General features: G+C 45.2%; 1 protein-coding gene across 1 annotated transcript in view; it reads left to right on the top strand.

The window, feature by feature from the left end:
* LOC310797138 (histone-lysine N-methyltransferase 2C-like) overlaps positions 1 to 24668 on the top strand; it is a 103871-nt gene that overhangs the window by 63575 nt on the left and 15628 nt on the right. The window contains exons 18-42 of the mRNA XM_083659450.1: positions 291 to 472; positions 2436 to 2600; positions 2725 to 2831; positions 3846 to 3917; positions 4465 to 4677; positions 5454 to 5573; positions 5945 to 6070; positions 6282 to 6412; positions 7744 to 7939; positions 9022 to 9114; positions 9419 to 9466; positions 10690 to 10830; positions 10952 to 10984; positions 12455 to 12598; positions 13100 to 13241; positions 13394 to 13629; positions 13915 to 13988; positions 16043 to 16243; positions 16460 to 18436; positions 20661 to 20974; positions 21383 to 22998; positions 23132 to 23243; positions 23826 to 23892; positions 23998 to 24058; positions 24181 to 24413. Coding sequence (XP_083515576.1) covers positions 291 to 472; positions 2436 to 2600; positions 2725 to 2831; positions 3846 to 3917; positions 4465 to 4677; positions 5454 to 5573; positions 5945 to 6070; positions 6282 to 6412; positions 7744 to 7939; positions 9022 to 9114; positions 9419 to 9466; positions 10690 to 10830; positions 10952 to 10984; positions 12455 to 12598; positions 13100 to 13241; positions 13394 to 13629; positions 13915 to 13988; positions 16043 to 16243; positions 16460 to 18436; positions 20661 to 20974; positions 21383 to 22998; positions 23132 to 23243; positions 23826 to 23892; positions 23998 to 24058; positions 24181 to 24413 — 6804 coding nt within the window. The remainder of the gene's footprint in view (positions 1 to 290; positions 473 to 2435; positions 2601 to 2724; positions 2832 to 3845; positions 3918 to 4464; positions 4678 to 5453; positions 5574 to 5944; positions 6071 to 6281; positions 6413 to 7743; positions 7940 to 9021; positions 9115 to 9418; positions 9467 to 10689; positions 10831 to 10951; positions 10985 to 12454; positions 12599 to 13099; positions 13242 to 13393; positions 13630 to 13914; positions 13989 to 16042; positions 16244 to 16459; positions 18437 to 20660; positions 20975 to 21382; positions 22999 to 23131; positions 23244 to 23825; positions 23893 to 23997; positions 24059 to 24180; positions 24414 to 24668) is intronic.

Genomic DNA, 24668 nt, shown 5'->3' with positions numbered 1-24668 from the left:
ATCAAGCAGCTTACTACTGTTCTGTACTGTCAACCTAGTGACATCATCAAGCAGCGCCCTAGTTGACAAAAAGGTGAAATGTTGTTCATCTCTAGCAAATCTAGGTACATTTCAGACTTGGAAGCAGTGTCCCGTCTTGTCTTGAGGTGAAATGCGAATGATATGATCATATATGATCAAATGTTTCATGTCCTCTTTAACAGTACTAAATTGCTCTTATATGCTGACAATATTCGGGCACACAGACACTTTTAGATACATAATGAACTACTTCTTGTTCTTTTCCCCAGATCACCAAGGTGGTGCTGAGTAAAGGCTGGCGCTGTCTGGAGTGTACGGTGTGCGAGGCGTGTGGCCAGGCCACAGACCCCGGCCGCTTGCTGCTGTGTGACGACTGTGACATCAGCTATCACACCTACTGCCTGGACCCACCGCTGCAGAACGTACCCAAGGACAGCTGGAAGTGCAAATGGTCAGGAGCTGCCTCTTATCGATTTGTTCTTTCCGACTTTCTGAGGTTCTGTGCAAAAAAGTCAACGTCGACTCAGTTTACGCCTCCTCCTTTTGATGGGATTTGATCTCGGCTGAGATACAATAGCGTTGTTTTCATCTCACAGCTGGGTCAGTGTCGTTAATGTTTCATGTGGCGTGGGCTGTAACGTAGACCCTCGGTTTAGTCAACAAAAGACGGGCAAGTTCTCTTCTGCAGTTCGTCTTTGTACTCGTGTGAATGTTGTTCAAAGGGATTCTGGAAAGAGACAAAAACACTTTGCTTGATGTGATCTGGACTGGTAGTTTGATTTGGACTGGTAGTTTTGATTTGAACTGGTAGTTTGATTTGGACTGGTAGTTTTGATTTGGACTGGTAGTTTGATTTGGACTGGTAGTTTGATCTGGACTGGTAGTTTGATTTGGACTGGTAGTTTGATCTGGACTGGTAGTTTGATTTGAACTGGTAGTTTGATCTGGACTGGTAGTTTGATTTGGACTGGTAGTTTGATCTGGACTGGTAGTTTGATCTGGACTGGTAGTTTGATTTGGACTGGTAGTTTGATTTGGACTGGTAGTTTGATCTGGACTGGTAGTTTGATCTGGACTGGTAGTTTGATTTGGACTGGTAGTTTGATTTGAACTGGTAGTTTGATTTGGACTGGTAGTTTGATCTGGACTGGTAGTTTGATCTGGACTGGTAGTTTGATTTGGACTGGTAGTTTGATTTGGACTGGTAGTTTGATTTGAACTGGTAGTTTGATCTGGACTGGTAGTTTGATCTGGGCTGGTAGTTTGATCTGGGCTGGTAGTTTGATCTGGACTGGTAGTTTGATTTGGACTGGTAGTTTGATTTGGACTGGTAGTTTGATCTGGACTGGTAGTTTGATCTGGGCTGGTAGTTTGATCTGGACTGGTAGTTTGATTTGGACTGGTAGTTTGATCTGGACTGGTAGTTTGATTTGAACTGGTAGTTTGATTTGGACTGGTAGTTTGATTTGGACTGGTAGTTTGATTTGAACTGGTAGTTTGATTTGGACTGGTAGTGTGATTTGGACTGATAGTTTGATCTGGACTGGTAGTTTGATTTGGACTGGTAGTGTGATTTGGACTGATAGTTTGATTTGGACTGGTAGTGTGATTTGGACTGGTAGTTTGATTTGGACTGGTAGTGTGATTTGGACTGATAGTTTGATCTGGACTGGTAGTTTGAGAAAATGTTCAACTTCATCTCACTCTTTGTTGCGAACAGCCAATCGTAACTGCTTTTTGTTGGTTTTCTTTGAATGCTTAATCAACAAGTTCAAGGCATTTTTTAACACACTACAAGTCTGCCAATTCAATCAACGTCTCACTAGGTGAATGTTTCTCCACCCACCTTGGTTTGAAAATGACTGCAGTCGTAGGAGTACATTTAACTTCAAGTTATAATCTCAAAGATTTTCATGTAAATAAATGTCTGTTAAATCACGATCTATCTGATAGTGACTTAACACAATGGTGATTGAGCCTATGGCCCATTGATGGAAGCCTTTGCATTTTCAGTATTGCAGCATTTATGAACTTGCTGTCTGTGGAGACAGAGAAACTCTTGTGTGAAGTAGGATAACAAGCTACTTTTCTCTGGTCTCTGCTAGCATTACGGGCGGTTACTTTGGCCGAACAAACTGACTAATGTCACATTACGCAACACGGTTTGGATCTCACCTGAAATTACCACTCGTCATCATAGAACCCAACAGAACAAAACTGAAATCTTATAGATTATCACTTTAACATACCTATAAAAAAAATAGGCCGATGAACCGAAAGTGATTACGGTAATTTCTTATTTGCAATATAAGGGATGTTGACCTGGTAAATAGGCTGGGTGTTGGTGAGATTGTGTGACCCTCTCAGGTAGCTGAGGGGAGTGTGTGACCCTCTGTCCTCTGTGCCTCCTTCAGGTGTGTGTCCTGTACGCAGTGTGGTGCCACCTCCCCTGGCCTCAGGTGTGAGTGGCAGAATAATTACACCCAGTGTGCCCCATGTGCCAGTATGGCAACATGCCCCATCTGCCTGCTGGACTACAGCGAAGGCGCCATCATCGTGCAGTGCCGCCAATGCGACAGGTGTGTCACTGTTTTACACAACGAGACAAACATTTTCTCTTCATATTCACAAAACCTTATCTTTTTTCTTCTTCTTACATAATTACAATTGTCTAATTGTCCAAATCTTCTCATTTCTCCACAGATGGCTTCATGCCTCGTGTCAGGGTCTCCATTCAGAGGAGGACGTGGAGAAAGCTGCCGACAGCAGCTTTGACTGCACGATGTGTCGAGCGTTCAAGACCACGAAGGGTGGGGGAGCAAGCGTCAATTCCTCTATATCTGCTTTTAACACAGTGTTGTTTTCTTTTCATTCCATTTTAAAGTCGAACTGAACCCGTTGGTCACGTGCGTCGCAGTCCGTTTCAGACTGAAAACATAATTTGTCTGAGATGACAAGTTGAGAGGCGGGTCATAGTATCATGTCGATAATTTGATTTGACAATTCTGTCGACTGGCTTTGGCATTGGTCAATCATGGCGTGTTCCACCCCCAAATCGAGTGGGATTCAGCGTGCTGTCGTGCTACGCGAGTGGGATGCGCGGAGTACCAGGCAGCCAGCTGCTTCGTGCGGAGCGAGCGGACAATCCGTTGCATGGGTGCTGCACGCCCGCCTGGAATCTCCGAGGGCAGACCCCTGACCACCACGCTCTCAAGCGCGCGCCTTTTACGCTATTTCTGTAAATACGATATCCCTGGAATGCGCGTTTTAATGAGCCAGTTACATTTTCTTTGCATTCTTAGAGATTATAGTTTTTGTTTTTTGTTCATGTTTCTAACAATTGGCCAAGTTAGTAGTTAGTTTATGGGATAGGAATTCTGCCAGATGACAGGCACTAGGCGCCATTTTCTACTTCATTTGGGAGAGAAAATTATCCTGAAATGAAGATTTGATTGACAGCTGCATGTCGGGATATGATTGGTTGAAATGGGGTAGAAATTTGATGGTACTAGGTGACGCCAGCAAACTGTACATTACTGTTATCAATGAAATCTTGAAAAATGAACTTTTGATGTGAAAAAGTGGGAAAAACTAAAGAAATTAGATTTTTGTGATTTCTTTTTTGCATACATTATTAAATAGGTGCACTGCATACCCAGGTATTTTAACTAAAAGAAAAGAAAAGTCATTTTTGGGTTCAGCTCGACTTTAAGTATTTGTGTGTTTGCTGTGGAGTGAATATACTTAACTAGGATATTTGGCCCTCCTTGTTTTCTCCCTTGTGTGTTAACGTAATGGCTGTTTTGTGTCCTGTGCTGCTGTAGTGGCAGCCAAGGCCAGAGACTCCATTGAGCCGGCGGTTATGACGCAGATTGTTACAAAGGCTAAAGAAATGGGTAAGTGCACAATTTCAACCCTGAGAAATAACCACAGATAGATCAGAGGAAGCACCACATTAGGCGGTGGTGATTCGTTCTTAGCTCATACATACTCGTGACACCCATTAGCAGTGCAGTTCATTTAGCTTGGTCTACTCTATCCCTTACTGCAGGGATACTCAACTTGCTTTGCCCGGGGGGCACTTTCGTGAAAATAGAAGGCCAGGGGCCAGTTAATAAACAAACAATATACATTTTTCTGTAGCGCATTGTAGGTTTTGGGGGTGTCAGCCAGAGTTTAGTCTGACAATGTTGTGCACACCGGATAGTTAGTTAGGTTAAGTTAGTTAAGTAGTACATACATAAGTGCCTGGGTAGCAAGCAGACGGCAGTATTTGACAATTTAGCAGCTAAATTATAGATTATTGAAAGATATCCCATATTCCAGACTGAAATGCTATAACAGAAGTGGAGTATTGGCCAGAGTTTTTTTTTGCAATTCCATTGCGGGCCACACAGGGGGCACAGTTGAGTATCCCTGCCTTACTGTGTTTTTGGTCCTCAGACCTGGCGAGGACCTACACCCAGGACGGTGTGTGCCTGACGGAGTCTGGCCTGTGCCAGCTCCAGAGCCTGTCTGCCACTGCGTCGCGCCGCAGGAAGCCCAAGCCCAAGCTGAAGCTGAAGATCATCAACCAGAACAGCGTGGCTGTGCTCCAGGCCCCGCTCGACCTCCTCTCTGAGCACTCTCGCGATGAAGACATGGAGGAGAACAGAGGTGCCTGCCTTCACACGGGGCTGCTTTAGAAACCACTTTAGGGGGCTCCTGCTGCGTTCATGCTTTCATCTCACACTGGTTAATATAGGCCTTCACAGTAATGGCTGCTTAACGGGAGTTAGTGGGGGAGGAGTACGCGCAGCCCCCCCCCCCCCCATATTAACCCATTGATACCTGATGCAGCGTTTGTGTGTGTATCCCTTTAAGGCTCTTAAAGGGATACACACACAAATGAGGGATAGACACACAGATGCTGCATCAGGTATCAATGGGTTAAGCCAAGAGCACAGCTTGGTCAGCTTTTTGAAGAGCAACAACATTAGAAGGCTCTACTGGACGACACTTGTTTTGAATTCTTGCTTGAGGTTTTGATATTGTTCTCTTAAAGTTACGACTTCCTCCTAATCCAAAAACTGTTTGGCTGTGGGCGAGGAGGACACATGAGGTAGCTGCTATTTTAAAAAAACGAAATGAAGAAGAGTGGAAAAGTCACACTGGAAAATGAAGGCCCTTAGTAATGGACCTCATGAACTTCATTTCAATCAGGCTAATGTCCTGCCGTTAATGTCCTGCCGCTGAGTGGAGTTGAGATGGACTTGACCCTGGCGCTGCTGTGTGTGGAGGAGGAGGAGGAGGGAGGAGGAGGAGGGAGGAGGAGGAGGAGGAGGAGGAGGAGGGAGGAGGAGGCAGGAGGAGGAGGAGGAGGGGCGGCGGCAGGGGGCTCTCTGTGCTGCAGGGCTGTCACTCATCACCGGCGCTTTTGCTCCCTCTTGCAGAGGCAGAGCTCCTGGACTGTGAGGGGAAGTCAGACTCCAGCCTGGAGCGGGAGCCAGCAGAAGACCACTCTAAGGGGGCCGACGGCAGCAAGAAGAGGAAGAGGAAGCCGTACCGGCCGGGTAGGCCACCTGATTGAAGGAGACAGCTCCTCTGGAGCGTGAAATGGTGCAGTACGTGCCGGGGCGCTGTAGCTGCAGCCAAGCACAGCCATCTCAGGGCCCGCTCATGTACAAGAGGGCTCTATCTAGTAGTGTTTCCAAAAGGCTGTTTTCTCAAAGATGCCGGGAAGAATTCTCCCATTAAATGCAAACCATAAACTCATTAATCTGTGTCTCTTAAATCACATCACCACACCGAGACGGTCATGGAAATAGTGTTGTTTAAAAGGAGTTAGCCGCCCCTAGTCAAAATATTCAACCGAAAAAGGTTTGAGTTGAACCTTGAGTACATTGATTGGTTGTTAATTAAATGGATAACCTCTCCCTCCCAGGCATTGGAGGGTTCATGGTGCGCCAGAGGAGCCGTCCCGGACAAGGCCCAGGCAAGGCCAAACGATCCCTCTGCAGGAAGGATTCCTCGGGCTCAGTGTCGGAGAATCCCATCGGAAAAGAAGAAGGTCTGTACACACATCTACATTATTATTTGATATTTCCCAATTTTTTTTTCTTCTGCAATGTTTCCCAGATTTATTTATTTATTTTTTATTTATTTATTTTTTTACTAGCTCTTAGCTTAGGTTTTCATGTCAAATCACAAATAATTTAGTTTGATGACACAGCACAGAGGAGATTAATCTGTTTGTTTGTTTTTTGTATACCCTACAGCAGGATGGACGGAGGCACTGCCTGATACCCCTGTAGATGAGACGCCCCCTGGACCAGAGGTCCCAGAGAAAATCAAGAAACGCTACCGGAAGAAGAAAACCAAATTGGAGGAGGCCTTTCCTACCTACCTGCAGGTGAGTCACCTGTGAGCACCTGGTGCTACCCCAAAGTCATGTCCAGTGAAATAAGACATACCAAAATAGAGAGGGGGGACAGTATGACATTGTGTCATCCTTGATGTTCCTTGTATCATCTAGGGACCCAGGGACTGCAGATGAAATTTCGCTTCCTAGCTAAGTCTGGGACAGTTTCTGACTGTCCATTGTCCCTGTCAAATAAAATAAATAATAATAATTATCATATGAAAGGCAAAACACTATCTAAAACACTATATATGCATTTATGCATAAGGTGAAAAAATAAAATCAAAGTATAACTAACGTAGGTAGCAATGCTGTCTGCTAAGGCGGTGTAAACAGAAAAAGTGACTTGAATAATAATCAATAGTGAATTCTCTTTTGTTTCAGCAATCATTTTGGAATTAAACATAGAGGAAGGTGAAATCACTGCATTAGTTAAAACAACTTCTTGTAGTTCTCTGCACACGTCATCATCAGTAGTTAATTGGAAAAGTCATTAGCCCTAATTGTCTACTTTTGTTTTATTTATAATGTGAGCCTCCCATTCCTATACACTGATTGCCTGGTCATGTCATGCCCTACCATACAGTATCTTCATAAACAGCGCTGTACCCTCCCCATGGGAAGGTTGAGAATGCAGAGTACATTGTCTGGAAACCACTTATACAGATAGACCTTCGGTGTGTGGTGGAGCCCCCTTCTGCGAGCTGTCTTAAAAGACGTGTAGCTAAGCCTTAAGGAGCTCTCCGTAGAGGATACTCTGCGCTCTGATCATCCTCTCCAAATGGCTCCTGTCTGGCTTGTGAATTGACGTACGAAAGCGTACCTGGAGATGACTTCATGGCTCCTGTTCTTCCATGCCTGTATCTCTCTCAGTGTCACCTTGTGTTGGCCAGAACATCGACGTGTGTGATGTGCATGAAGCCACAGGCAGCTGTCAGCAGTGCTCTTTATCCCACCACAGAAGGGTCCAACAGAGAAGCACATTTGATGAATTATTGAAAAGAGCGATGCGTTGGGCTTTTAATGCCTCGGCGCAGCGGGGAGCCGCGTTCACGTGTGTGGCTTGAGGATGCTAGACGGCTTGTGAGTACATGTGGTTGATGCGGACAGCGGGCGGCACCACTCTCCGTCTCGGTGCTTCTCCCTGTCACTTTGGTCAATTCTCATGGGCTCCTCGCTGTGCTTCTACCTGACCAGGTCGAGGTGTGTCTCCCAACAAAAGTCTCCTCAGGGTGATGTTGGGAAAGAGAGGTTAACGGTTCCTGAAGACCGGTGTCACTACAGAGAAGTGACCTCGTGTTGTGTGTTGCTGTCATGTTCAGGAGGCGTTCTTTGGGAAGGACTTACTGGACAAAAGCAAGCAGAGCAGGCAGCAGGGGGCGGTAGAGTCAGGCCTCCTGGAGGAGGGGCACGGCCAGGCGGACAGGAAGCACCCCGCCACCAGCTTCCTGGACCCGTCGTCGGACCCTCTGCTCAGCGCATCGGCCTCTTCCCTCCCGACGAGACCAGCAGGAGCACGTACGTATGCACACACATCACTGCGTTACTGCGCTCAAAACGGAGATGCTACCAAGTGAGCCTTTTGATGTTTGTGGACTGTTTCTGACTGCAACTGTACAGTGGAGTTTCATGAGTGGTGCGAATTCTTCTGCAGAATGCTTGACTTTGGCAGATCAAATGAAAACGTCAACATTTTCTCATTACTTAAAGGATAAGGCTGGTGCTTTTTAATGCATTGCTTACCAAATGCTATAAAAATAACAAAATCATTGCTGATTTTGTTATTTTAATAGGACTTGTTGTCGGTAAGCAATTCAGGACAGGCTACGTCCTGAGTGTGTTTACATACACACGGATACCCTGATTAGTGGGAGTAATCAGCTTTAGCCAATATTTCAGTTACAACATTCACACGGTTCAACCTAACATGATTTCTCTAACGACATGCTTTAAATGCATTAGTTTAAAAATTGTCCATTGCTTGACACTGCACTGCAGAAGCTGAGAGTGGTCGTCGCTATTTTTTTTTATCCTGTTATCTCCAGAACACAACTTATCTTGAGATATCATACTTTGTGTGATTTCCAATTTAATTATGTCAAGGTTTACCGCATATCACTGACAAACTCTTTACACAGAGACAAAGAAGCACCTCACACCTCAACTGGATGAACCACGACCCAAAGGCCCGGTTCAGAGCACTTAATAGAACCTCTTTATCGTGTTCAAATGGTTCTGTGTGGAATTACAGAACCTCCTCATAGAGCTACTCCAGTTTAAAATAGTGCTTAAAATAAGCTATTAAAAAAAACGTAAAAAATATTTGTAATAATTGTATGCTGTATGGAATAGAATATAGATGACAAGTGAAAGTTGTATGTGTATAATTACTCCTGATTGAAGATTGAATGGTCTGTCCACCAAGGGCAGCCTCCTCTTTACATTGCTCAAGACCTACATACACATGCGGCCATTTGTGTGGCGACCAAGTCCTAACCAAGTCCAAGTCCTAACCAAGTCCTAGCCTCATGCCCATTTACCATTACCATCTATTATGATTTGTGACAATTTCATTTGCCCTTGTTTTCCTCCATCTACAGAGACATCTGAGGAACCGTTAGTTGATCTCTCTGATGTTCTGAACACTGATGCAGACATCTTGGGAATGCTCGGGAAGCCAAGCAGTGACTCTGGTGCGTCCTATATATCTCACAGGCAGTCACAGCGGCAAAAATGGATAGTTATCGACACACGTTAACTCTGCGTTTTAAAATATTTTCTTCCCGGTTTGGGAGTTTCCTCAGACGGCACATTTAATTTTACATTCACCACAATGCTAATTTGTTAATGTCACATTTTTTCCACAATGTTGTTGTTGTTTTTTTTCATCTTTGATATTTTCTTGATTTGTTTTGGCATTGTCTGAATGATGTTGTGCTTGTTCTGTCTTCACTATTTTTTCCACTCATTTTTTGATCTGGTTTTGGGTTCTTGTAGGTCTTGATTTTTGCCCCTTCCAGGTTGACAGCTCACCTCCTCCTTTTGGTAAGGGTGCCATGGCCTACTAATCCCTTGCTTTAGTTCATTCCTCCTCTCTTAGTAGCAGTTGAGTGTGCATGTACAGTGTATGAGCTGCTTTCTTCCTACTCATCTTTGCACACATTCACCTCCAGTCCTTCCTAAACCCTTTCAAATTGTTTTTAACACTCATTTAAAACTGCGTAGTTCTTAACCTAACCCCACTGCACAGTATGCACTCAAATAGGTACGGTGTGTCAATCCTTTCTTGTTGGGGGTTTTCTTGGTGACATTTTCAAAATACTCTGGGCACATATTGAGAGCTAACCAAGCAAGAGGTGTCTTCAAGAAACATGCCACAGAAACATGCTGGCAAGGACATTCTTCCTATTCAAACTCCAAAGAAGTGAGCAATTTAGAAGCAAGCAATTTAGAGAACCGGAGACCTCGGTGAATGGCCTTACCGTTTCTGATGCGCCGAAGGTCTTTCGTGTCTCAGCGTTGATAGTCGGATGAAGAATAGCTCGGCAATTCTCCTGAGCTCTGTACTACATGTCCTTCGTTTTTTTTTGTAACTACTACTTTGTTCAACTTAAATGTACTTTGGCCTGAAATGTTTTTGTCCTAAATACAGGTCTTGCCAACTCACGGTTACAGCCGTCGTCATGTCGGTTAGAGAAGTGTTCTGTTTAAGCATGGCAGTAATGGAAAGCAGATTAGATTGGGAAGAGAATTGTTTTGGGATGATAGCCATCTTGTGGCGTTTTCCCCCAAGCTTCCTCCGTTGCTCGTCATCTTCATTTAATCTGCTGGCAGTGCAGTACTTTTTAGCCGAAGAAATGCTCCCAAAAGGTGCCGAAGGTTGCACGTTTTAGTCTTCCTTATAAGGAGAGTAATGGAGGTTTTTCGTAAGGAAGAGCAATTGAATTGAGGGGTCAGAACAATCTTTTTTCCTGGACAAACATGCAGGTGTTTATGTATCTTTGCTGAGAATTGGTATGGCCCGTCTGCCTCGTCTTGTATTACACAGCACAGGAACCCCCGAAGGAGCAGTGATTTTAGACTGTGCTGTTATGATTGCATTCCACAGGCTGTTTAGACAATAAACATGTCCTCACTTTAAGTCTATTTTTATGCTCATACTCTTGGTGCAGTGTTTAGTTCATGTTGCCTTACATGCGTGTGTGTGTGTGTGCGTGTGCATGTGCGTGTTGTGATTTGTTTTTGTACGTCTGTGTGTGTTTCTACAGCTGGCCTGGACATGGGCCCCCTGACAGACGGCTCCCCGGTGCTACCTCAGTCCCACTCTGGCCGGCGTACACCTCGTGCCCTCTCAGAGGAACCTCTGGACGGCATCCTCAGCCCAGAGCTGGACAAGATGGTCACTGATGGTCAGTGTGAAAGACCACACACTACCTTCAAGCCGCTTCTTCTTCTTTTTTAAACTTGTCCTCTTGACGCCTGAATACAAGTTGGATAATGATCTGTTCTCTCCTTCTTCCCTTTTTTCAGAATCAATTCTTAGCAAACTCTACAAAATTCCAGGTTTGTAATTTAATCTTTTCTATCAAAATTGTGAACTTTAATCCAGTGTCTTCCTATAGTAGTAATGTAGTAGTAGCTATAGTACTATATCCTATAGTAGTAGCTGTGACTGAGCGGGGGCTGCTTACTACATCCACTGCCATGCTACATCCACTGCCATGCTGCGGCGCTTAGTCTAAATGTCTTAGTCGCATGTCCAAATTGCACCAAATTCGACACTGCACTGCCTCAGGTTCCCAGCAATACACTCGCCAAGTGTGAAGTCGATCGTACGAATGCTTCTCGAGATATGTGATAAACACATACAGACATACAGAGATATGTTATAAACACACATACAGACATACAGAGATATGTGATAAACACACCTACAGACATACATACAGAGATATGTGATAAACACACATACAGACATACATACAGAGATATGTGATAAACACACATACAGACATACAGAGATATGTGATAAACACACATACAGACAGACATACAGAGATATGTGATAAACACACATACAGACATACAGAGATATGTGATAAACACACACAGACATACATACAGAGATATGTGATAAACACACATACAGACAGACATACAGAGATATGTGATAAACACACAGACAGACATACAGAGATATGTGATAAACACATACAGACAGACATACATACAGAGATATGTGATAAACACACATACATACATACAGAGATATGTGATAAACACACATACAGACATACAGAGATATGTGATAAACACACCTACAGACATACAGAGATATGTGATAAACACACCTACAGACAGACATACAGAGATATGTGATAAACACACCTACAGACATACAGAGATATGTGATAAACACACCTACAGACATACAGAGATATGTGATAAACACACATACAGACAGACATACAGAGATATGTGATAAACACACATACAGACAGACATACAGAGATATGTGATAAACACACATACAGACATACAGAGATATGTGATAAACACACACACAGACATACATACAGAGATATGTGATAAACACACATACAGACAGACATACAGAGATATGTGATAAACACACAGACAGACATACAGAGATATGTGATAAACACATACAGACAGACATACATACAGAGATATGTGATAAACACACATACATACATACAGAGATATGTGATAAACACACATACAGACATAGAGAGATTCCTGGAATTAGTAGAGATGAATCAATCACTATATGAAATTCAAGACCATTCATACTTTAAAGGACTTTATATGTGCTTCTTCACTAATAGACTTCAAATGCTATTTAAACAAAAATCAATAGTTGGCAATGGCATCAGCATATCAATAGACTACAGGGGGGATGACTTCTGATTATTCACTGTATTAATTTGGCCTACCTTTGCCCCTATCCTAAAAGGCATTATCCCATGTAACTTACTGATTAGTACTGATTAGTGTCACACTTTCTTACAGAGCTGGAGGGTAAGGACGTGGAGGATCTCTTCACAGCAGTCCTCAGCCCCAGCACCAGCCACCCACCACCACAGTTGCCTCACCCCCAGGGCCCCGGGCCCCACCCTGCCACGCCAGGCCCCAGTATGGCTCACCCCAACACAGGTACATCATCAGTCAGAATAGAGAGGCAAAGTGAACGTCACTTCCTGCTTCAGTACTGTACCAGAGATTTTCTTCCCCAATTTATTTTCCCATAGACATTTTGTAAAATGCTTATAAAAATAGTTTGACTTGGTCAAACCAAACGGTTCAGCTATATTTAGAATCGGGAGAGACCCATAGAACATTTCACTCCGACCAAAATAAAAAAAAAACACCATCGAAAAAATATTTTCTTTAAACCCGCATTTTTTTCCTGTTTCTAAATATATCTGAACCGTTTGGTTTGAACAAGTAAAACTATTTTTATAAGCATTTTACTAAATGTCTATGGGAAAATAAATGGCGGATGAAAATCTCTGGTACAGTGCTGAAGCAGGAAGTGACGTTCCACTGTGGCTCTCTATGACACTTGTCATGTATAACATTTGATTGGAATGCTTTTGATGATCCAAGGCAAAGCACATCCATTCAGCCTTTAAAATCTTGTTGTATGCCCTGCAGGGAATCCCATGTTTCCAAGGATGCCCATGATGAACGGCATGATGGGACCAAACCAACGCTTCTCTACAATTCCCGGCAGCGGGCCCTGCATCCCAGAACACTTCTCCCCCCTCCACCATATGCCTTTCACTGACAATCCAAGGTACTGTACTGCTGCTCTCTTGTAGAATATGAAATATTAGAACTGGACCTTTTTCTTCCTCATGAAACATTAGAAGTTCTGTTCACAGTGACCTGACCAGAACTTGATTCCAGCACAACTTAAAGAGTTGGCTCTTTTCTATGTTGCCACAGGGATAGGAAGTTCACTCAGATCCCAAGAGAGACGGTAGGCCCGTGGCTCTCTCCTGCCCACGGGCCGGGCCCCACGCCTCCCGGGTCTCTGCCTGAGGGGGAGACTGAAGCCATGTCCAACGCTCAGAGGAGCACACTCAAATGGGAGAAGGAGGAGACTCTTGGAGAGTTAGCCACTGTAGCGCCCGTCCTCTACACTAACGTCAACTTCCCCAACCTCAAAGAAGAATTCCCAGGTTTGTTTGAGTGCATGAAACTATAGTACACAGAAAGTGCATGCGTGTGTGTGTGTGTATCTGATTTTTGTTAATGTTCTGCCATTGGTTTTTGTGTGTGCCTATTCATTTTGTTTTGCTGTCATTTTGTTGTTGCCTTGTAAGTCGTGTCTTTCAGATGCTTGTTTTGAGCACACCCTCTGCACGGCTTCTGTACAGCACACAGTATCAATACATCCAGTACTTTTGAATGTCCTTCAACAAGACTTTTGGCATGACCACTCCCCTTGTTTTGTTTTTCAACAGACTGGTCTACAAGAGTCAAGCAAATTGCAAAACTATGGAGGAAAGCTAGTTCACAAGACAGGGCCCCATATGTGGTAAGATCACCAATATTTCGGAATTTGCCATCGTTTCTCCAACTATCTCAAAGCCTGAAACAACTTTGAAACTAGGGATGTCGAAAAATGTTTTTTTTTTTTACCGACAACCAACCCTCATTAGCCGACTATTGATCGTTAACCCAGAGGATTAAAATGCGCTATTTGACTGTCTGGGCCCCATTAAACAGTTACCACAACAAATGCTTTATTTTTTTTCATTGGAAAGCGTTTATTTTTTACATCTACAAGCAGAAAAAAAACACGTTAACAAAACAAAAAGACTAGTTGAATCCTCCAGCACACTAAACAAAAACATTCCTCCGATAGGCTACTCTGCTTAGGAGCTGCACACATTGCAGAACTGGGAAATGCGGGCAGAAGGAAAAAAATCCATACTCACAATTCTCAAATGAATTAGTGAAATGCAGATGTCGGATTTAGTCTAATAAAACCAGCAGAAACACATTTGAAAAGCTCCGAACAAAAATGTGTTGCTGGTGAACGAATTTCCACTTTGAAGAGCACATCACGCAGCCGCCCCGTGAAGTGTTTCAGCGGATGACTAGTCTCTTAAAACAGACTGTCTCATCTACATTCGGCGAATGCAGCTATACAGTCTGTACGATAAAGTTGGGAAAAAAACCTTCAGACAGGAAAGAAGTTCGACAGAATCCGACCAATCACGACACGTGTGTCCACGAAAAATGCGGCATATTGGATTCTGATTGGACTAATGAGCGGAAGACCCGCCTTTCTGCGATTCTGTTTGGACTAATGAGCGGAAAACCCGCGTTTCTACTTCCCATTCCGGTTGTTGCATGATTCTCCCCCACGAAGTACAGACGGTATGGCGGAAGCATTTGAAAATTGAGGAAGCCAACTCGTCTGTTCTAAGAGACTAGCGGATGACAGTCTCCAGGCTGCAGGGCGCACTGACGAAGCGCTCATCGCTCTCTCCAACATTCTCACTAATCCCACTACCTGCTTTTGAGATCTGCAAAAAATAGTTTGCTTCTCTCTTCACACCTCCTCATCGAACCCCAGAAACGAGGGCTGTAGGCTATATGCTCTCTGTGTGTCTGGCTGCACAACATGAGGACGAGTGCAGCGGCCAGTCCGCACGCAGCTGTCAGTGTTAATCAATGCATAGCCTACAAACAATCTGTCTCTCGTCGTTTTCTCCGAACTGGCATGTGTTGGACGGTAAAGAGTAACGTGAATTGATACTTTTCAATCGTCAAATTGGACCGCTTCATGTCTGCATCTTTGGAACACGGTAAAAACGACTGTGTTTCGCGTGTTTCATCATTCAGTGCGCACGTGTGCACGATGAACGTGCAGAGAGGGAGGGAGAGAGGGAGACCGAATGAGCCAGTGACGATAAAGTCATGTTTTACTATGAACCACAATGATTAATGCACTGTGCAGGGAAACATCAACAACAACAACATGATTATCAGGCACTCCCCCACTGATGCGACCCCATGACATTTTTACTCTCATTTGCGCTGCCCACCCACATGGCATGGCACGTGTTAAAGGGCACATGCAAAACATTTTTTTAAACCGTTGCACTGATAGTATTCATCGGTTAATGTTGAAACGGTCAATTATCGGCGAAACGGTTATCGGTCGACATCCCTATTTGAAACATGGCTGCCATCAAACTGTCACTATTATTCACACTGACATTGTATTAGTATGCAGAATGTAGACTCCTGTATGGCATCTGGCCCCGTGCCTCTTGCCAATGCTATTTGAAATCCGGCCATTCACAGATGAACTAATTAACAGAGGAAGTGTTTTAACCGCTCAGTGTGAGAACTCACTGTGGTCTCTGTAATTAAGTTCACAAGAAGTCATTCCATCTGGCAGAGGCCAGTTTTTTAAAGAGCTGCTCTTGATTAAAACTAGTCAAATTCACACTACACGAGTTGTTCCTATGGTACTTTGCCACTGGTTACACTTGTGTTTTTATGAGGTGTCTGTGTCTGATGTGTGTTTTTTTTCTCTCTCTTTGTGTGCTTGTGTGGTGGATTTGTGATCTTCAGCAAAAGGCAAGGGATAACCGAGCTGCCCTGCGCATCAACAAAGTCCAGATGTCCAACGAGACAGTCAAGAGGCAACAACCGCCGCAGCAGCAGCCCCCTGAGGTGTTTGATCCCAACATACCACTAGACACAGAACTGCTCTTTAAAGACCCTTTGAAACCCAAAGAGTCAGAGCATGAGCAAGAATGGAAGTTTAGACAGGTAAGAGTGTATATACTGAAGTCAGGGAATGCAGCGGCAGGTCCACTTATGTTAAAAGACAACTGAGAGGTGGTTTAGAGAAAGGCTCCCTAAACAACTTGCGATATCCTCCACATAGAAAGAAGTCTGTCTGATTGTGATATGAGACTGACAAATGTTTTGATTTGTCTCCTTTTGAAGTCTAATCTCTCTTTTCGTCTGTCTCTCTACCAACAGCAAATGAGGCAGAAGAGCAAACAGCAAGCCAAGATCGAAGCCACTCAGAAACTGGAGCAAGTTAAGAACGAGCAACTCCTGCAACAGCAGCAGACTAACAGCCAGTCTGAGGGAGACGGCACCAACAGTGGAAACCAGAGCCCTGCCTCCCTGCACAGCAATGGCAGCATGTCTCCGCTGCAGGTGGGCACAGGCTCTGGTAAAGGCTCTGGTAAAGAGGGCTTCAGGCCACAGCTGCCGGGGACACCCACCTCGGGGCCGCCCGAGGAGGATGTGTTCCTGCGACCCCCTCCTCCCCCTCCGTCGGGCCCTTCTTCCCAGCCTCAGTCGCCTCAGGTCTTCTCGCCTGGCTCTTCTGGCTCCAGACCTTCTTCTCCGTGGGACCCATACGCCAAGATGGTGGGCACCCCGAGACCACCGACTCTAGGACCAAACGCATGTCGCAGAATGTCTATGGAATCTGGTAAATCGCCCAACAACATGATGGAGCCGCAGGACAGAGGGAGGCCCTCTCCTGCTCACGAGTCTTTTGGCTCTCCTACCTCCATGAGCAGTGACCCTTATGCCAAGCCTCCTGACACGCCAAGGCCAGCTGGGGAAATGGACCCGTTCCTGAAGCCCATGGGTCCGCCCAGGACCAGCCAGTCTGCCCAAGGCCGGCCCCCGATGGGTTCTCCCGGCAGAGACCCATATTCAAGACCTATGATCCGAAATGAGGCCTATCAGCGCATGGCCCAGAACCGGATGATCCTGTCCGACCCGTACTCACGACCTTTACTAGCTCCTATCCCTGGAAGTAACGAGTCTGGTTCGGTCTCTCTGTTCAAAACGCCTATGCCCCCTCCCCAGGCTCAGGACCCGTTCAACCGCCCGGGGCCACATCCTAACGAGAGGTTCTCCCAGAACGATCCCTACGCTCAGCCCCCCCACACTCCGAGACCCTCCGGGAACGACAACTTCACTAGTCCTCCTAGAATGAGCCAGCATCACCCTCAGGTTCACTCGTTTGCTCCACCAGGACCAATGGCACAAATGTCCAGAAATCCCTATGCTCATGCACCCTCCACTCCGAGGCCGGACCACTTTACGTACGACCCCTTTGCCCAACCCTCTGGTCCCGCCAAGCCAGCCGCTGACCCTTATGCCCAGTCCCCAGGCACGCCTCGACCCATGAGTGAACCCAATTCCCAACCTCGCCCGTTCTTCGAGCCCTACGCTCGCCCTCCCGGCACCCCACGCCCGCACGACAACTACGGACAGCCATCGAACACCCCTACTCCGTCCTCGGACCATTACGGCCAGGCACCTGCTATGTCTCGCCCCAGTGGGATGAGCCAGTTCGTTCACCAGTCGCACCCGGCACAGAGAATGTCCCCGTCCCACTCGGTGGACCCCTACGCCCAGCAGCCTAATACCCCACGGCCCTCCATGGGAGAGAGGTTTTCCAAGTCACCGGGGAGCCAGAGAGTACCTATGGATCCATACGCTAACGCCCCTGGGACACCGAGGCCAGTGAGCGGCGATATGTTCTCTCAGCCTGGAGGCAGACCAATGCTTATCGACCCGTACGCCCAGCCCCCAGGGACCCCGCGGCCTGTTCCCGATGTGCTCAACAGACAGGTGCCAAGGCCAGGACCAATGGGGAATCAGGACCCCTTCTCCCCACCTCAAGGCAGGCTGCAGGAACCCTTCCCTCACCTGGGCTCGCAAACACCAAAACACTCAAGTATGCCAGATGATGGATTCACTCAGTCGCCCTCCAGAAGGCCCAATCAGACGCCGATCCATGACCCTTTTGAGCAGCAGGCCCCCGTCACCCCTCGTCCACAGCCAGCAGAGGTGATGGAGATGAAGGATCAGTCAAGCATGGGTAACGGTGGAACCGCCCCCCAAGGCCATAACAACCCACAGATGCCTGGTGCTTCCTCTGAGGCTCCCAATGTTCCTCTCGCCGACAGCGAGGAAAGACTCAGACAGGTACATTGATGTTTCCGTTCTATTCTACATCCCACTTAAACGTCGCCATTAAATCCAACTTTTGCTCGTCACAACTTCATTTATTGTTATTTCTTAACCACCTCGTATTCATTCCTAATATTCATTTCAACCACATCGCTAGTAATTTAATAGTATACTAATAATAATAATAATACTGGGAAGAAAAAAAAGCCTCATCTGTCTTAAATCTGTTTGGTGATTAAACCGGGGACCAGAATTAAGATTCTGCTGTATCTGTGATCAGGTGTATAAGAGGCCATTTACACCTGGTGCTAACATGCGTTTTCTGTGATCAGATTGTGTTTTATCACTTGAAATGCCAGGTGTAAACACCCCCAAAACGCATTGAAGAAGGATTGCAATCTGATCGGCCAAACCACCTCCGGAGGTGGTCAGGGATGCATTGTGTACACATTGAACACAAGTGTAAATGCAATGTGTCCTCTCAATCTGGATACAGCAACTTTATGCGGATTGAGAGGACAACCATTTCTGCCATCTGATTGCAATCAGATTGCAGAAAATGCATGTTAACGCCAGGTGTAAATGGAATCTAAGATGGTCCTCATCTTTGTTCTGAAAACAGATTAACAATGTACAATGTACATTTTTGTACTCAACTTAAAAGCCTCATCCATTTTCTATCTCTCAGGCATCTTGCCACTAGTGAATTAATGACAAGAACAATTAATCTTACCCCATCCTGGCTAATCTTAGTGCATGCATGTTTACGACTGGAAAATGCAAAATCTGTGAAATACATTTTGTGTGTAATGGAATGATCCTGAGCCATAATAGGGGGAACAAGAATTTTCACTTAAAATATCAAAAGAAGAACTTCAGAGTGTTGGTACATTAAAATAAAATTGAGCACTAGGAATGCACAATTAAAAAGAAAAATCACTTTGAGTTAATGATCAAATATCGATGTTTGTTAGATTTGTTAGTTACTTGACTCACACTGATGAGCATTCTGAGGCTGAATTTAGGCTATTATAAAGAACAAAATATAAATATTGTTATGTTATTTATGTTATGACTTGTAAAAATCCTGCCGCATTCTCATCTCGCGTTCTCATATTTCCATATTAGTCTGACTGGGAAAAAAATATGTGGTTCGTTCCAGAGTAATGAACCACATACGCACCTGTTCACCATCAGCCCAGGCAGTGCAGAGAAGACACACACTGACGGGACTGCTCCGATGTGTTGGTGTGGTCAGCCTCAGGAATCCTGCTAGGTTGACTTTCCACCAGTCCAGTGTTACGTAGCCCTCCACTTGGGTTTCATGGTCATTTGCGCATTTAGACCGGCTGCAATGAGGGTAATTGACGCAAGACAAAATAAACAATAAAATGATAATCGAGAACACAAATGTGACGGAGAGATGGGTCCATCCAGGTCTTACAGTACATCGTTTGGTCCAGACTAAGTTTGGATCATTTTGACAGGTGTGAACAGGCCATGTAAACATATACAATGTATACAATGTGTATCTTAAGCCTTGAAATCTCACTAGCGAGAGAAAAAACCTACCCAGAGAGCGGAAATACGCCTGATGCATTGCAGAGGACTACAACATCAAATTATTGATTTGGAAAGATGTAGCATAACGCTTTCTGAATTACATTATAATTTATTTATTTGTTTTGTTTTGGGTTGTTGTGTACTCCCACAAAAACATCTGTCCGGTCTGTATTGATAGCCAAAGTCACGCCCTCTTCCGGTTTAGACATAGAAACCAAGGAATTTCATCCACCATTCTTCTTTCCATAGACATTTTGTAAAATGCTTATAAAAATAGTTTTACTTGGATAAACCAAGCGATTGAACTGTGTGTTTGTGACAAATAAAGACGGGGTTTGTCCATCCGGTTTTAATCTTTATATTTCGGTCACTTGAAAGTGAAAGTTGTCCAAAATAAGATACCACAAGTGGCATATGAGTTGTTTTATTTATTTATTTATTTTTACTACCAGTACAACACTATAGGTGAGACAAGGAGAGAGAAAGCTTTGTCTGTGTGCACTAGCGAACCATGAAGGAGAGGAACCTTTGACTTGTCTTGTGGAGACAAAGGGAATTGACAACCAGAATCAGTTTTCTGGTTCAGCGGGAAATATCTGGCAGGCCATATGTGACCCGTGGGCTTTTGTTTTTAAAAAGTATGACTTAAATATTGATGACTTGTTGTGTTTTGTAGCGACAACGAATCAGAGAACTAATCCTCAAGCAGCAGCAACAGAGAAGTGCCATTCGACAGGAGAGGGGCCCCCAGGAGCCTGCTGGTAACATGGCCCCGGGAACTCCACGACCCTGGCCCCAGGAGGGCCCTGGGCAGCAGGGCGAAATGTTCAATAGACCGCCTCCACCCTATCCTGGGCAAGGACCCATGAGAGGGCCTATGAGGTTCCCCGGGCCTTTCCCTGGGGATCAGCGTGGCCCTTTTCCTAATGAGGTGCAGGTCCTTAGGGGCCAACATCCTGGAGATCATAATCTGAGACATCAGGGACCAAGGTATGTTGTCTTTATTGTTGTGCTTTTCATTAGAATTTAGAACTATAAACTATAGTTTTCAATAGTGCTCTCTGTCTGTGTTCCTTGTCCTAATTGATTGTAAGGAAGTACCTCCCCCTACACAGGTGGGATGATTGTTTTTACCTGCATCTTTAAAAAGGAGGCTAATCCTACCACTCTGTATGATGCTCTGATGAAGGCACATGCCGAAACGCGTTAGCCCTCAATAAAAAAAGAAAATGGAAATCTAAGTCTTGCATCTTAATTTTTGGAGTGCTGCTACCTTCACTCTTGTAGTGATTTTTTTTTGATATAGTTTTCAATATTAGTAAAAAACCTGCTGCTGTGCTAAGAAGAAGATCCTTCATATTATCTGTTCATATGCGCATGTTCTCATCCAATTTTTAGGTTTGCATTTCCACCTGGCGGTCCTGGACCTCATGGAGGCCAAGAATTCTTTCCTCGAGGTCCACACCCGATGCAGGATGTCCCCCCTCAAATGAGACGGACTGTATCTGCAGACATGGCAAACTGTGTAGGCAGTAACCCCATGGGTCTGCCCCAGCACTTCCCTCCACGTGGTCTGCCGGTGCAGCAGCACAACATCATGGGCCAGCCTTTCATTGAGCTGCGACACAGAGCGGCGGAGAACAGGCTCCGTTTGCCATTTCCCCCTGGTGCCATGCAAGGGAACCACATAGACCCCAACATGCAGCCTCAGAGGCCTCCGAGCTTTCTGGGAGCACCGGAGTTCAGGTTCTCTTCCAACCAGGCGCCCAGGATGCTGGACCCCATGGGCAACCAGACTGGCCACGTCCAGCTATCTGCCAGCATGGACAATCTGAATCAGCAAACCCAGATGCCGGGGAACAACAACATGCCTAGACAATCTCTTTTGATGAGATCCATGAGCCAACCTGCTTCGAATGAGACCCAGAACATGGCAGCACCGATGATGATGATGATGGCTGCACCCTCTGCCGGGCAGAGCAATGACGCCGTGGAGGAGAAATTGGATGCAGAGGAGTCGGCTGTCAAAGATCTTGAAGATGTGGAGGTGAAAGACTTGGTGGATGCTGATTTGGATAACCTGAATTTGGATCCAGAAGATGGAAAAGACCTAGACCTAGAGACAAATGACCTACACCTTGATGACTTCCTGAAATCTGGGAAATTTGACATCATTGCCTATACAGATCCTGACCTAGATGACATCAAGAAAGATTTGTTCAATGAGGAATTGGACCTCAATGACCCTATGGATGATAATACTGACACCACGGACATCCAGAGGGTTTTTTCTGAGAAAAGAAATCCAAATGCTGCCGTAACTGAGGCCTCATCCAGTTCGACATCTGTACTGGTGAGATCAGAGTCCTCAGGTAAGCGTTCTCCTCCTGCTGAAGTCAAACACGAAGGCCCCGGAAGTCAGGGCTCTGCTTCGTTGGCACCTGAGAAGGAGATCAAAACAGAGGTCAAAGACTGTCAGAATCCCGCTGAGGTGATAGACCAGCAAGCCGATGGAAACACCATAACCCCAAACCAGCAGGGGGTGCTCTCTGAGTCCACCCCGGTCCTCTCTAGTTTACTCATTAAACAGCAGCCTGAGGAGCAGCCATTAAACCCAATGGTTGAATCTGTCAATCAAGGCAACAACGTCATGCCGCAGCCAAACCAAGGCAGCGACACTCAACATACCTCCGGACTTCCAATGAGTCAAACGAGACCCGACGCCGCCACCGCCACGGGAGAAGCTTCCATGTCTGCTTTTGGGGCAGATCAGCAGGTGCTGCTGGGGCTGCTGCCCGCTGGAGTAGACCCGAGCAGTCTGACCCCGGCCCAGCAGGCCATGCTGAACCAGGCACTGAGTCAGCAGGGTCAGCAACAGCGCCCTCTGCTGCTGGAGGAACAGCCACTCCTCCTGCAAGACCTTCTGGACCAGGAGAGGCAGGAGCAGCAGCAGCAGAGGCAGATGCAGGCCATGATACGACAGCGCTCCAGTGACTCCTTCTTCCCCAACATCGGTAAATCATTGAGTTCAGTTCAGAAGGTTCATGTGATTGTTTCAGAGAGGCAGTTAATAGGGTTACCTCAAACTTGATCTTATAAAGAGATTCTTTCTGACAATATATACAATGCAACATTTTTCCTTTGCAGATTTTGATGCCATCACTGATCCTATTATGAAGGCCAAGATGGTTGCCCTGAAAGGCATCAACAAAGTCATGGTTCAGAACAACATGGGAATGACTCCGATGGTCATGAACAGGTAAAAGGCCCACTTTTTGTCCCCGTCCTCCCTCCAAATACTCAAATACAGGTTTTTAGCTTCATCAAATCATTGTGTCTTGTGCTGTAATTGGCCATGTTTGTTTATTGGTATTTAAAATGTAACTAGTGCACATTTGCATAGCTGCTAAGGGTGGCCAGGTTAGCAGTTGGCACAGTATTAGAACTCAGAAATATGCCTCTCAGTTCTTTCACCTAGGTCCTAAAATGGCCTTGTGTAGTTAGATACAGTTATATTATCATAAATAAAATATAGCTCTGCGCAGTCTGCGGTGTAGACCAGTGGTTTTCAGCCGTTTTGTGGTCTCGGAGATACCGTCTGCTAAGATTGAGTTATTCCATAACTGTCCATAGATTGTCAGATTAACAGTGAAGAGTGTGAAACATATGAACAGAATAGTCATTATACATTCTTCTCCTCTCTCTTGTGGAGCTGTTTTGATGGGTTTGAGTTGAAAGCAAAATGAATGTCTATTTCATAACCCAACTAGCATACTTGGTTTAATCTTTTGATGAAACAGTAGGAGGGGTACTTTAATAAATACATGTTGCTCTGTCACAGATTTCCTCCTGGTCCTGTTCCAGCTTGTCCTGAAAGTACACCACTTCCTCCACAAGTTGTTGGACAGGTAATTGAACCATTTATCTGCCTCAATGTTTAGTTTGTTTTGTTGTTAAATTGCATGGAAAATGTCAATATCTAATAACAATGTGTTTGTCAACTTTCAAATCAGGATGGCAAATTGACACAAGTCGCAAGGCCTAATCCTCCCAACTTTGGACCAGGTTTTGTCAGTAAGTTCTGAATTTATATGCATCCTCGACTCTTTTGAGTTTGAAGGTCTGTGGTTTTAAGATGTTTGTTTTTTATGTTGTCAATATTGATAACAAAAGGAGCCTTTTTTCTCCTCTTTCAGACAACGCTAAGAGGGCTCAGTATGAGGAGTGGCTCCAGGAGACACAGCAACTACTTCAGATGCAGCAGAAGTTCCTGGAGGAGAAGATCGGCGCGCACAGGAAGTCTAAGAAAGCCCTGTCTGCTAAGCAGAGGACGGCTAAGAAGGCAGGGAGAGAGTTCCCCGAGGAAGACGCCGAGCAGCTCAAACATGTCACGGAGCAGCAGGGTGTAGTGCAGAAACAACTAGAGCAGGTAAACGCATTCGCTCTGTCAAACTCCACCAAGAGATTTCTAAACCTGCCCTGCTCTGAACCTCGGCTATTTCCTCTTCGTTTGTCCTCTAAGCAAAGTTTCAACAGGACACATTTTTCACACTTTGGCTTTCCCTCTGATAAATGAGTTTTCATAACTTTGTATTGAAAATGAAAAGAAAGTATGTCATATCCCTGTCGGTTTCTGCAACTAATGCAACCTCCATGACATTGTTTGTGTCTATGCCTCGTGTCC

The sequence above is a fragment of the Poromitra crassiceps genome (assembly GCF_964638095.1).
Source record: "Poromitra crassiceps genome assembly, chromosome: 23".
NCBI lineage: Eukaryota > Metazoa > Chordata > Actinopteri > Beryciformes > Melamphaidae > Poromitra > Poromitra crassiceps.
The sequence above is the reverse complement of the archived record's forward strand: the minus strand, read 5'-3'. Positions and strand labels throughout refer to the sequence as shown.